The sequence below is a fragment of the Dermacentor andersoni genome, chromosome 3 (genome assembly GCF_023375885.2).
Source record: "Dermacentor andersoni chromosome 3, qqDerAnde1_hic_scaffold, whole genome shotgun sequence".
Lineage (NCBI taxonomy): Eukaryota > Metazoa > Arthropoda > Arachnida > Ixodida > Ixodidae > Dermacentor > Dermacentor andersoni.
Window position 1 is genome coordinate 113,716,531 of NC_092816.1, and position 12,195 is coordinate 113,728,725.

General features: G+C 45.9%; 1 protein-coding gene across 1 annotated transcript in view; it reads left to right on the plus strand.

Annotated features, from left to right (window-relative positions):
• LOC129386298 (endothelin-converting enzyme 1-like) overlaps positions 1-8,818 on the plus strand; it is a 46,792-nt gene extending 37,974 nt beyond the window's left edge. The window contains exon 4 of the mRNA XM_055074120.1: positions 7,851-8,818. Coding sequence (XP_054930095.1) covers positions 7,851-8,210 — 360 coding nt within the window. The 3' untranslated portion in view covers positions 8,211-8,818. The remainder of the gene's footprint in view (positions 1-7,850) is intronic.
• The last annotated feature ends 3,377 nt before the right edge of the window (positions 8,819-12,195 follow it).

Genomic DNA, 12,195 nt, shown 5'->3' on the forward strand with positions numbered 1-12,195 from the left:
GAATAGCAAGGCAATGGACGGATATTGTTTTTGTTCCTATGAAGCCAAGTGCGAGATACCGAGTAGTAAGATATTACGACTGGAGGTTTATGTACTCTCGCTTCCTGAAGTGACTGGGAAGCTCGAGAAGGAATCTGCGTCGAGAGTTCCTGCACTCATAATGAGAGTCGCCGCAAAAGTCATATTTTTGGAGTCAGGGCCCAACTAGCAAGTTGGTTGGAGTGGTCTTGGGGATGGGACGACCATCAAAGATCTTTATTCTCCTTCACCACGCCAAAACGTCAACCGTAGAGATATCGGTGAATTCATTCAAAGAACCGATACTATGTCCAGACACACTTTTCCTCTTACAGAGTATTTAGTTCGAAGTTGTGTGAGAGGACGACAGGCATAGAGTATTTAGTTCGAAGTTGTGTGAGAAGACGACAGGCATAGGTTACCACGCATTTACCAACGATAGCCCGACGCTGGGCGAGCACAGCGCCGAGAGCGATGCCGCTAGCATCAATGTGAACTTCCGTCAGTGTACTTGCGTCCAATCGCGTAAAATTCACAGATATAAGCAACCGACAAGGAGAATGTAAAAAGCATCGTATGCCTCCAAGCATGTAGAATGTGCGTCGTCACCATGAAGAACTTGGTTTTGACTTGCGACTTAGGAAAATTGTTAACTAAACGTCATAAATATGAACATAGGCCAATGAAGCTATATGTTGTCTCCAATGTGTCCTGCTGCGGAAAATCCAATACGGCACGGAGTTTTGTAGCATTAGGGATATTGCCTCTTTCGTAGATAAAGTGGGCCAAGGTGTTCAATTTTCAAGCTTCGAATGCATTTTCCGTGCTTGAGTTAAGTTGTAGGCCTGTGTTCTGCAAAATAGTCAAAACTTATTGCAAACGCCAAAAATGGTCCGTCAAATCTGACAAAGACCAAGTGAACATCACCAAGGTATGCGACTTCAGCCCGTGGTAGATGCCATTCATGTTCTGTCATTCAGTCTGTTCAAAAGTGGCTGGTGCATTCCAGAGACCGAATGGCATAACAGTGAATTCGTATAAGGTGTCTACTAACGTTGCAAGCCCGGTTGTTAAAAGTCCACTAAGCCACGCAGAGGCCGAGATTTATTTGTGTTGTCGCAGTTGTGCACGAGTCTGCTACGAACATGTAACCGCGAGAATTTTTTCGAGATGGTTCCGTAATAGCGGAGTTACACGCTTCTGATAAACCAAACGCGCCCCGTGCTCGCTTCGCTCTTTGCTATTCTCCGTTCGTCGTCGTGTCTCCTCCTCTCCGAGTGATGCTCATGTCACGTGACGAACGTCATAACCAACGCGCTTTTTAAAACACTGTCCACTTCCGGTTACCGCAACTTCGCGCTTCTCGGTTACCAGCTGTTAGTGCCATGCCGGACCGTGCTTCTGCGAAACGTGCCGCTATGGACGCTATGTCGCGCACACGTCCAGAAAGGCTCCGTAATGTAGAGCCCAGACCACATGTACGCTTGCGGACGCGCGCAAGCTCACGTTCACGCGTCCACGCATACGCAGACAGTGCGGCATGGCTCGTACGCATCGAAATGCGGCGTGATCTCGGGGAACAGCTCCTCTCTGTTATCGCGCGCTTGGGTTCCCTCGCGTCGGCGCTCCTGGCTATGCAGCCACGGCGCGCAACGTTCAACTCTCAAAGAAGCAGATTTATATCATGCAAGAAAGTGCTTCTTCCTTCCTTTTTGCGTTGATCTAACAGCTATAAAAATATAACAATTAGGCTTATAGATATTGAAGCATCTTGAAATACTGTCGATAACAAAGTACGAAGCGGCGCCTGCCAATGCGTCTGTGAGTGAGACCAGTGAGCGCGCGCTGTCGAGCGTCTTTGTGGACGCAAACCGCCATTACGTGCGAGGCACGGCAGGCGCTAGGCGCGCGGACGCGAGCTTACGCGCATGCGCAAGCGTACGCGTGGTCTCGGCTTAATGGATCCGTACGGTGACAAGTCGTGCCCAAGTACTTCCGCTGGAAATGAACAGCCACCGTCATCGCCTTCCCCAAATCATGGCGACGACATGAGTTGGTATTTTCTGCTTTTTGGGTGCACTGGCTCTTAGCCTGTTTCGCGGCAATGGCATCATCAACGAAGGTGCGCGTGCGGTCTATGCGTAATGAATACGAATTCTGAGGAAAGCGTTTGCTGCAGGGAGGTGACAGAAGTCGTTGCTAATGAAAACGATGACTGCAGGCAAGTGGTGTCGCGTCGTTTCGTTTTTGCAGTCGGCACTTTTGCAGCCGAGCACCGCGCACGGATTCCGTCTAGCCATTGTAAACCACTGTCTGACTCTGTTCGCGCAGCTAATCGGAGCGCTAAGCACGTCTGTGTTGGAAAGCAAGCCATTTGGCACTTGCGTAGGGGGCAATAGATACCGATTCGCAAGTGCACATGATCGAGCAACGCGACGAGGAAGAGCAGGGAGCGCGCGTACCTTCTAGCAGTGTAACCGGAAGTCGTAGGTTTTTGTTCGACCAATAGCAGTGTCTATTCCTTGTGGCATTACCAGACGAACCCTGCTGACATCACGACGAGCGCTGGAGACATCGGAAAGGCACAGAGAGATTCGCACGGGATTGTTTTATTTTTTGTGCCCGCGGCGCCTAACGCTACTGCGTTTGGCATCGTTCAACGTGACGGCATGTTGAACTTGACGGCCGCGTTTACTTGAAATGTTCAAAAAATATTGGAAGTGGTTTAAAGGCCCTTTAACCGTCAGCGCCAACTACGGTACCTGCCAGTATCCAAAGCATAAGTCGAATGACGGAGAAAAATCAGCTCTGTTAAAGGTATCAGAATAGTAATATATACGTATCAAAAGATATACGTCCTTGAAGGGCAATTTTGTTAACTCGTCAATTATCTATGCAAAATCATAGGTGTTTTTTCTTCAGATTAAGAATTCGTGATGCGCAAGAGGGCACTGCCGACGCTGCATGGGCATGGGATATTGAAATATTCATAATAAAAAAGAAATCGTTATATGTGGCTTTTTTAGACATTACAGGAGCGTATGACAACGTAGAGCGCAACATTTTTCAGGATATTCTGGAAGACAAAGCCTTAAGAGACGATCATATAGAGCTTTCGAGAGAGCTTTACCTAGAAAATACCGTTTGCATTGAATGGAAAGGCATGAGGAGCGAGGAGAAATTTGATATCACCAATAGACTGAGGCAGGGGGTGCCCTTTATCCCCACTGCTGTCTATGATGTGCATGGTGAGAATGGAAAGGACGATAGAGGGAAGTGATATAGGGTTTAATCTCTCATACAAACAGGCAGCTACAGTAGTCGAGCAGCAGCTTCCAGATTTGTATTACTAGCTAACGAGCAAAGTGATATATCCTGGCTGGTATCTGTGGACAAGCAGGCGAGAATTTAGGTCTGAAATATAGCGTTAGAAATGACGTGTTATGGCATTCAGTGAAAACAGCGAACATACAGTGTCAAGACAGGGCCAGGAAATTCCTCGCGCAAAATAATATATATATATATATATATATATATATATATATATATATATATATAAATGACAGGAAACAACAACAACAGTAAAGGGGCAGGGAAGTGCTGCCATAATACAACACAGAGCGCTATGGGGATACAATAGGTACGAGGTGCTCCGTAGTATGTGGAAAGGTGTAATGGTTCCAGGGCTTACATTTGAAAATGCGGTTGTTTTCTTGAAATCAGAGGTACAATCACGACTCGAACCAAACGTCATTGAGATGCCTCGCATTGGCTGCTCATGGGAAGACTACAAATGAAGCAGTGCGGGGTGATCTGGGCCGGGCAAATTTTGAAATGAGGGCAGCTCACAGTAAAATCTATTATGAAGAAGGACGGAGGAATATGAAAGGAAGTTAGTTGGCTGAGAGAGTGTTCAGGTTACATTGATTGGGCTAGGAAAGTGTACAGAAAGAACACTGACTCACAGTGCACGTGAAGAACGTGAAAATGCGGCTGTTTCCTTGAAATCAGAGGTACAATCAGGACTCGAAGCAAACGTCATTGAGATGCCTCGCATTGGCTGCTCATGGGAAGACTACAAATGAAGCAGTGCGGGGTGATCTGGGCCGGGCAAATTTTGAAATGAGGGCAGCTCACAGTAAAATTTATTATGAAGAAGGACTGAGGAATATGAAAGGAAGTTAGTGGGCTGAGAGAGTGTTCAGGTTACATTGATTGGGCTAGGAGAGTGTTCAGAAAGAACACTGACTCACAGTGCACGTGAAAAACGTGAAAATGCGGCTGTTTCCTTGAAATCAGAGGTACAATCAGGACTCGAAGCAAACGTCATTGAGATGCCTCGCATTGGCTGCTCATGGGAAGACTACAAATGAAGCAGTGCGGGGTGATCTGGGCCGGGCAAATTTTGAAATGAGGGCAGCTCACAGTAAAATTTATTATGAAGAAGGACTGAGGAATATGAAAGGAAGTTAGTGGGCTGAGAGAGTGTTCAGGTTACATTGATTGGGCTAGGAGAGTGTTCAGAAAGAACACTGACTCACAGTGCACGTGAAGAACTAGGAAGCATACCAGCAAGTATGCGGCCTGTATGGTTAGCAACATGGCAACAATAAACGTCAGGCTGAAAGTCAAAGAGGCTGAGATAATCTCATGGGTGGCAGCAATGGAAAAGAAACATGTTGTGAATAAATACTTAAGAGGAAAAGACGAAATCAGGAAAGAAACATTTTATGAGAATTCAAAGCTAAGCTCATTACTTTTCGAAGCGAGGTCAACGTGCCTTAGAACACCCACTTATAAGCGAGATATAAAGACGAAGGAGAAGCATGTGGTTGCTGCGGTAACGCTAGGGAAACGATTGAACGTGTTTTATTAGAATCTGTAGGTATCTGCCCAGCGGTCGATTTATTCACCTTTGGCCTCCTTGAAGCTCTTGGGTTCAGCGAGAACAGGGGAAAAGTAAACATGTCCACAGTAGAAATTAGTAAGAGGCGATAGGAAGATTGGTGGAAGAAAAGTGGGGAAGCGACAAACAACGCAGGCGTATAAAAACTAACGTCACAATAGGGGTCCAGAAGCTTTGGTTAAGGGAATTATTCGTGTTTTTTTTTTATAGGCAGAACATTAGTCGATATAGTAAAAAGAACTTGGTGGCGCAGGCCACCGCCCCGTTCGAAAGGGGACGCTCGTTGCATCCATCCGTCTCAATGCATTCAGGTTAAGGTGGTGGCGGTGAGGCGAAGTTGAACTCCATGTAGGAATTGCGAAATGCGGGGTCGGCGTTGGAAGAGAAGCAAAGGCCGTCCGAAGAATGATGCGCTATTGGAAGTGCAGCCGATAGGTTGACCAGGATTTAGGATGTTGCAGGCCTGCGGGCGTACGGAGGCTGGCGATGTTGCTCGAGTAAACCGCTACGGCGGGCGGTGCCGCCGTCTACGCTTGGTCCACTTTCCCTTAGGTTGCAGTGGGTAATTACCATCGCGGCGGCTCGTGCAACGCAGCAGTAAGCATTCCCCTAAAACAGACCTGAGTGTATTATATTCGGTAGCGAAATCGCACATGCGTGACAAAAGGGCGCCAAAACACTATAGACAGTTTTAGCAGAGCGTTTGCTTGCGCTCCGCTCCGCACACGTTTCACGCGCACCGGTGGCTGCACCGAATGCATTGATTTCGCTTATCTAACAAGAGCGCCTTCCAGAGATGCCACTGACGTGCTCTCAGCTTGGCGGTAAAACGATTACGAAAGCAACTACACGCTCCCTGACGCACCGCTAGATCAGGTTCCTAGCGGAACGTGGTCAGCGTCCCACGTTCCGCGGCCGCTATGTGTGCTGTGCGCACGCGCGTCAGCGTTCCCAGTAGCGTTTTGCTGAGCGGCGGCGTGCCAATTGTTGTGATAGGCCGGTCTGAGCGGAGCGGACTGTAAACGCTCTCCTAAAACTCTCTTATACCTTTATGGAAAAAATTATTATGCGCAGGCGAAACCATTATCGCCTACAACACCGAATAGCCAGTGCCAGAGCAATAGGCGGCCATCGAAATTTGATTCTTTTCTGAGCGGGGCAGTCGCGAGCTGTTCCGAAATAAATGGCTGTTTTTTTGGCATATGAATGCATCGTTAGTGCGTACACGTCACTTTGACGTGGCGACTCTCCTCGGTCCGATGACATCGTTAGATTGACACGCGAAATGGCTACAGCAGGAAAATTTTTTACCAATAACGGAGGGCTAGCACAATGCGTTGGCGGGCTAGTTGGTGCGAATCCATGAATACTTTGTTTAGCGCAAAACGACAGAGACAAGAAAGACGACAGGACAAGGCGCTACTCTCAACTGTTGAGTTGAGAGTAGCGCCTTGTCCTGTCGTCTTTCTTGTCTCTGTCGTTTTGCGCTAAACAAAGTATTCATGGTTTAACGGAGGGCTAATAGGAAAAAAAGACTCGCAAGCAGAGATAAATGTTTTTCTTTTCTCGGATCTCATCATGGCTAATTAGTGGGTAAACATCATATCGAATGGGGAATTTTCACAGTTGTTGGGACATCGCGTGACAGACAGACGAAGTGCGGGTGCCCAACAACTATTGACCAATGGGCAGGGCCAGTCGCAGGAATGGAATAGAAACAGATTGGAATCGCTTTACGTTATACGCCCATAATCTGATTCAGATTTTGTGCAAACACAGTCAAGAAACCCCTCCGCGTTTTAACGATAGCGCAGCCTGGCGTCAATTAGCAGTTATTTATTAATACTGTCAGCGAAAAAAAAATGTCGCGAATACCACGAAACACGACAGACACCGGGAATGTCTGTTGAGCCATGCATGCCCTTGTGTGCCAAATTTTTCGTATGATTTTCCCTGATATCAGCGGAATACTGCCAAAGCATTTCCTCTTGCTATGCTGAACTACCTATGCTAAATACCAGCGCACAGTTTTACTCATACTGGGAAGAAGCGTGCGATGGCACGCTGGCGAAAATAAGAGATGAAACCCTCTTGCACTTGAAGAACACATGCATGCCCTCACGTGAGTAGGATTGACAAGGGGCTTAAACAAGAGCCATGAATGTAACGTTTTAAAGAAAAACATTACTGTGAGTAACAATTTGATTTCTTTTAATCGGTAACCATAACACTTATATTTAGCAGTTGTTTTCTTAACATAACTTGAAAAAGATAGGCGTGGTTTTTGCTGAAACAACGCGGTTATACTCGCGGACAATACTTTGTGGTGACGAAGAGATACCTGTCGGGGCTAAGCGTCTGCGCGCGTGTTACCGTGCATTGAGGTATACCAGAGCGTCTTACAGCGCTTTTGGTATTTTGGAGCAGATGCTGATCGGCACAACTTCGACTAGAGACGGATTCGCATTCTCACGGACGTGGTAATAAAGCCGTAAAATAAGTCAGCTACTCAGTTCTGTATTTTGTCTTAGTTTGCTGTTGTAAATCAACTATTTATGTTTTGTCTTCCGCAGATTACACTATCGCGGATGGAATTGTGATACTTCTTCGAGAAGCGCACTCAAGATATTGGACTTTATCTTCGTAGCTTTTGCTTCATTGGCACAAAAAGATGACCACCAGTATTCATCTGAAACGCAGACCACACAATAGTATTAGTTTCGACAACGCATTCCAATTTAGAAAGACGAGCAATGGTTAGCGCCTGCTTGTTCAAAGTCACAAGATGATTGCGCCAAAATATTGATGATATAACTTCCTCCTACCGGTACTACTAGTTCCAGAACTCGTGGCTTAACAATTAAACCAATTATTACAGTCTAAACAAAATTGCTGATTACCACTGGGATGGCTGTGCATCTCGCAGGTCCTCCAACGAAGGCAAGAAGTCCTAAACCATACGATAGACTCTGAAAACCTGGCCGACTTAGGGGGAACAACAATGGCATACTCCGCGTTTAGGTCGCTGCCCCCCTCAAAGAGAGACACCACGCTGCTTGACGTCAACATGACATCTAACCAGCTATTCTTCGTCGGTCATTGTACCCCGTGGTGTGAGAAACAAACAACGGGACCAGCGCCCTGGCTCACTGGCAAAGATAGCTACGCACCTGGCCGCTCTCGGTGCATCGTGCCACTCATGAACATGCCCGAGTTCTCGGATGCATTCCACTGCAAGCAAGGGTCGTACATGAACCCGTCCAACAAGTGCAAGTTCTGGACCTGAAAGTGTGACAGCCAACGCTTCCTTTGTGTCATATTCTAAGTGTGGTTCTGTATAAATTCTAGGTTCTGTCGGCAGTAGAATAGATAAGCTTTCGATCCCTGCTTTCCTGCACCTACGCATATGCACTCGCCTGCGTGGGTTTCTCGCAACGCAGCTGCTCGAAAAATGGAATAATGTCTGGAGAACTTGGCCCTTAGTGGTAATAGCGGCGGTATACAAGTAATCGCAACGCAGTGAAATATGTAATGTCTTGTTTTTAAAGCTCTTTTGGAACGCTATGCGAAATTATTTTCCCGCTCGTTTAAAAAAAGTAACAAGTAAAAAAAAACACGTAACGTTCACGGAGTTTGAGAGATCGAAAAGCTGCCCACGAAAAGATACTAAAGAATTGGAAATACTTGCGTGGTCGTATATACCAAAGTGGTGATGCGGCAAAGTCATGCACGCAAACACGGTGAGTCGAAATGTTCCAACCTAAAAAAGAAACGGAAAAGTGCTCACATTCCAGCATTACAGACGAAGTACTAGTATATGTGAAGTGTATGGTTTAATCTGTTATTGTACATAAAATTGGGCCTTTCAGTTGCCGACGCTCAGACAATGTGACACAGGCTCGAAGCATCTCCTAATTGTAACGTCGCTGATGCGTCGCAGCAATCTGTAAGGTGCAAAACGGCCCCTACTACAGTTTCTCGCTTAGGTCGGGGCGGCGAACAGTTGTTCAGACTCAGACGTTGTCGCCAAAACCATAAGTGACGTCTTTGTGACATCCGTTGGAGAAGCCACCCAAAATTCTCTGCTTGTATCACTGGGGCTGCGTTTTTCAGAACCTCACTTCTTCGGATTGACGAGCAAGTTTCTTGATATGCGGGACAGCTTTGTTCTGATTGTTGCATGGAAGCACAGTGTTGAGAATAGGGACACCCGTGCTAGTAAAATCCAAATTCGCCTTCTCAGTCATGTGCCCGCTTCTTTAATGCCTAATACCGGCCTACCAGATGCTAACGTAACGCCCATTATGTTTGCAACGATCACTCATTTCGCAGTCCGTAGCTACCTTCTGAAGCTTCGTTCTTATATCCAGATATCCAGTCCCGTTAGGCCGTCCATGACAGAACACACTCTCTGCATTGTAATTTCATTCTAACTACGGTTAGCGCGAGTTTATGCTCGATAATACCCACAAGCTGCACTTTAGCAAATGTTTATTCACCTGACGATTTCCATCTCATAATCAGGTACGTTCCCGCTCAGCTCCTGGTACGCTCCTCAAATTGGCCTACTGAAGAAATTCCGTAGGAAGAGATTGATATCTGAAGCTGTCTTGCGGCATTTGCATGAATGGCTTATTCGGCCCACGCAGTGATGGAATTTCGTGCGAAATACTCTGTAAAACCACGGGAAAGCGAACACGCAATGGAGACCTGACAAACAAATTATCATGGTGCTTGAAGTGCAGTTCCTCATATGACCATGGATTTAGTGCAATCATGTCGACGGGCGACAGAATGGGACTAGAAGTGCTTAGCGGTGCAACGCATTCTGCATAGAAAAACGCTACTTTATCCATATTGAGCATGTAGTTTTCCTGTGCTGGTTCAAGTGCACATACCAGCAGTGACTCACTCAAGCCTAGACAATTTGCGTGCATGAGCCGAATCATACCCGAGTGAACGACCTCTTTCAATTAGTTCCTGCAGAGGTCAAGAAGAAATGCAGTGCGGAACGCCAGAGCTAGAAACGAATGAAAGAAATGTAGTTTATCTTTGAAAAAATGAGCATACCCCAAGAGATGAAAGAAATTCAAAAAGAGCAGCGACAAGAAGACAAGTAAAAATAGCAGTGACCTCAACAAAATCTGAAGTGCCATGCTAAGCAATTGCGCTGGTGAAATCAAATTCGCCATAGCGTCTTAGAGGACCTCGTGCATAAAATATTTTCACTTGTAAGAAAGTGAGCCTGGGACACCGTTTACTTAGCGATGATACAGAAAAACTTTGTTGTCCACTCAACCAAGCATCATTTCAACGGCTGCGTTCTATATAAACATTGCATCGTTATTCTTACCGCTAACAATGCCTTTAACCTTGCCGTAGCTAATATTTTTCCAGTAGCAGCTATTGTTGTACTCACCAAACATTGTTACTGCCTAGTTTTCCTGAGCGGAGTTTATATTAATTTTTTGTTTGTGCCTTAACTAACATTGTATAGTAGCAGCAATAAATATTTCCTCTTTTTTATTTTAACATACTAGATTCTTGTAACATGTTCAAGCTGTTCTTACCATGCCACTCTGCAATGGCTGTTGCCTTAAGAGTAATACAAAAGAAAAATAAATATATTTCCTTTCACATAGACAACCTATTGGGTTCATGCCCAAATGTAGCTGTAGATGTCATCACTGCAAATTCATTTATGAGTAGCTGGAGCTATAAGAAGCTAGAATCCCGGAATACTAGCTGCCAGTTCGTCGATCTCTTCTCGATTCCGCAAGCATTTCATGAGGTACCTCAGATATAACAGCAAATCCCTGCTCTACTTCCTGAAAATATAGTTTGAAAAGTGTAGTGCAAGGTGACATGATCCCTTTATTGATTTCGCGTCACTGAATATGTCATATACGACGCCAGATAATCTACGATGGTGTAGAGAAAAGGTTCATGTAAGACACAACAATTAACAATGAACTCTGTTATTCCATACACTGATTCAAATTACGCATAAGGAAGCTGCTAAACCCCATGTTGCAAAAGACCACATGCAATATCTATTATAGGCCTGACAGTTGTGCCTGTTGTTTGAGCCACTTGAAAATGGATTATGTTACCATATAAGACACAGCTGTTATAAACTTTTCTCTTGAAGGATAATGGCAACCTGCTGTTCAGATCATGAACAGCAGGGGCCTTATAACGTAAAACTATTCCAATATGTTTCTATTCCAATTTCATGACGTCAAATTTGCGTAACCACCGACGCAAGCACCGGGCGGTCACCCACAGGGTTTTCTGAACAGACCAATCAAATTCTCTCCTCGTTTATAGGAGGTCACTTTTGTTTGCTTGAAAAATGAATAACATTGCCTACACTGAGCGGCTTGTCGTGTCTAATTGGCTGACAAGGGGCGAGGAGAACGCTCAAGCGGAGAGGGATTCACTGGGGCAGCGCCAGTGCGCTGAAAATCGATAACCGGATGAAGAGGGTGGTGCCGGCGTCTGCGATTGGTCGGCTTTCCCTTACTTAGCTTGTGGTGGCTGGTCGAAAATCGCGGCGGCATGCAACGGAAGCTTAAGAATGACGCTAAAACTGACCGTCAGCAAAGAAGAGTCGGCAGAATGAGGTAGTAAACGTGCCGAAAGTGCTTGAAAACGTTACATGGTCACGCAAGAAGTTTTTTTATACGCAAATACACCCATGCTCTCGGGCAGGTGCGAGTAGCCAGCGTCTCAGCGATCGGCAGCAGCTATCTTTTATTCCTTTCGGAATGGGGCAGCCTGCGGCTATTCCGAAAGAAATTCAGTTTTGTTCGGCATATTAATGCATCTTTATCGCGTACACGTCACTTTGACGTGGTGAGTTCGTGCGGTTTTCTGACGTCGCGTGACAGGCAGGTGAAGTGGGTGCAGCCCGAAAACTTTTTACCAATAGCCGAGGGCTAATGGCGAAGAGGGTTCGAATCAGAAATAACTGTTTTTCTTTTTTCTGTCAAATCATGCATAATACGTGTGTACATATCATATCAGATGGGGAGGTATTGCGGTTTTCGTGACGTCGCGTGACAGACAGGTGAAGGGGGGGGTGGTCGAAAAAGGTTTTTGACCAATCGCGGAGGGCTGATAGCAGAATTGGAATAGAAAAGTTTGGAATAGTTTTACGTTATAGCGCCCCAGGTTGCGATTATTCCTCAAGAGAAGAGTTTATAACAGCTGTGTCTTACCAGTACTCACGTACGCGGCAGAAACCTGGAGGCTTACGAAAAGGGTTC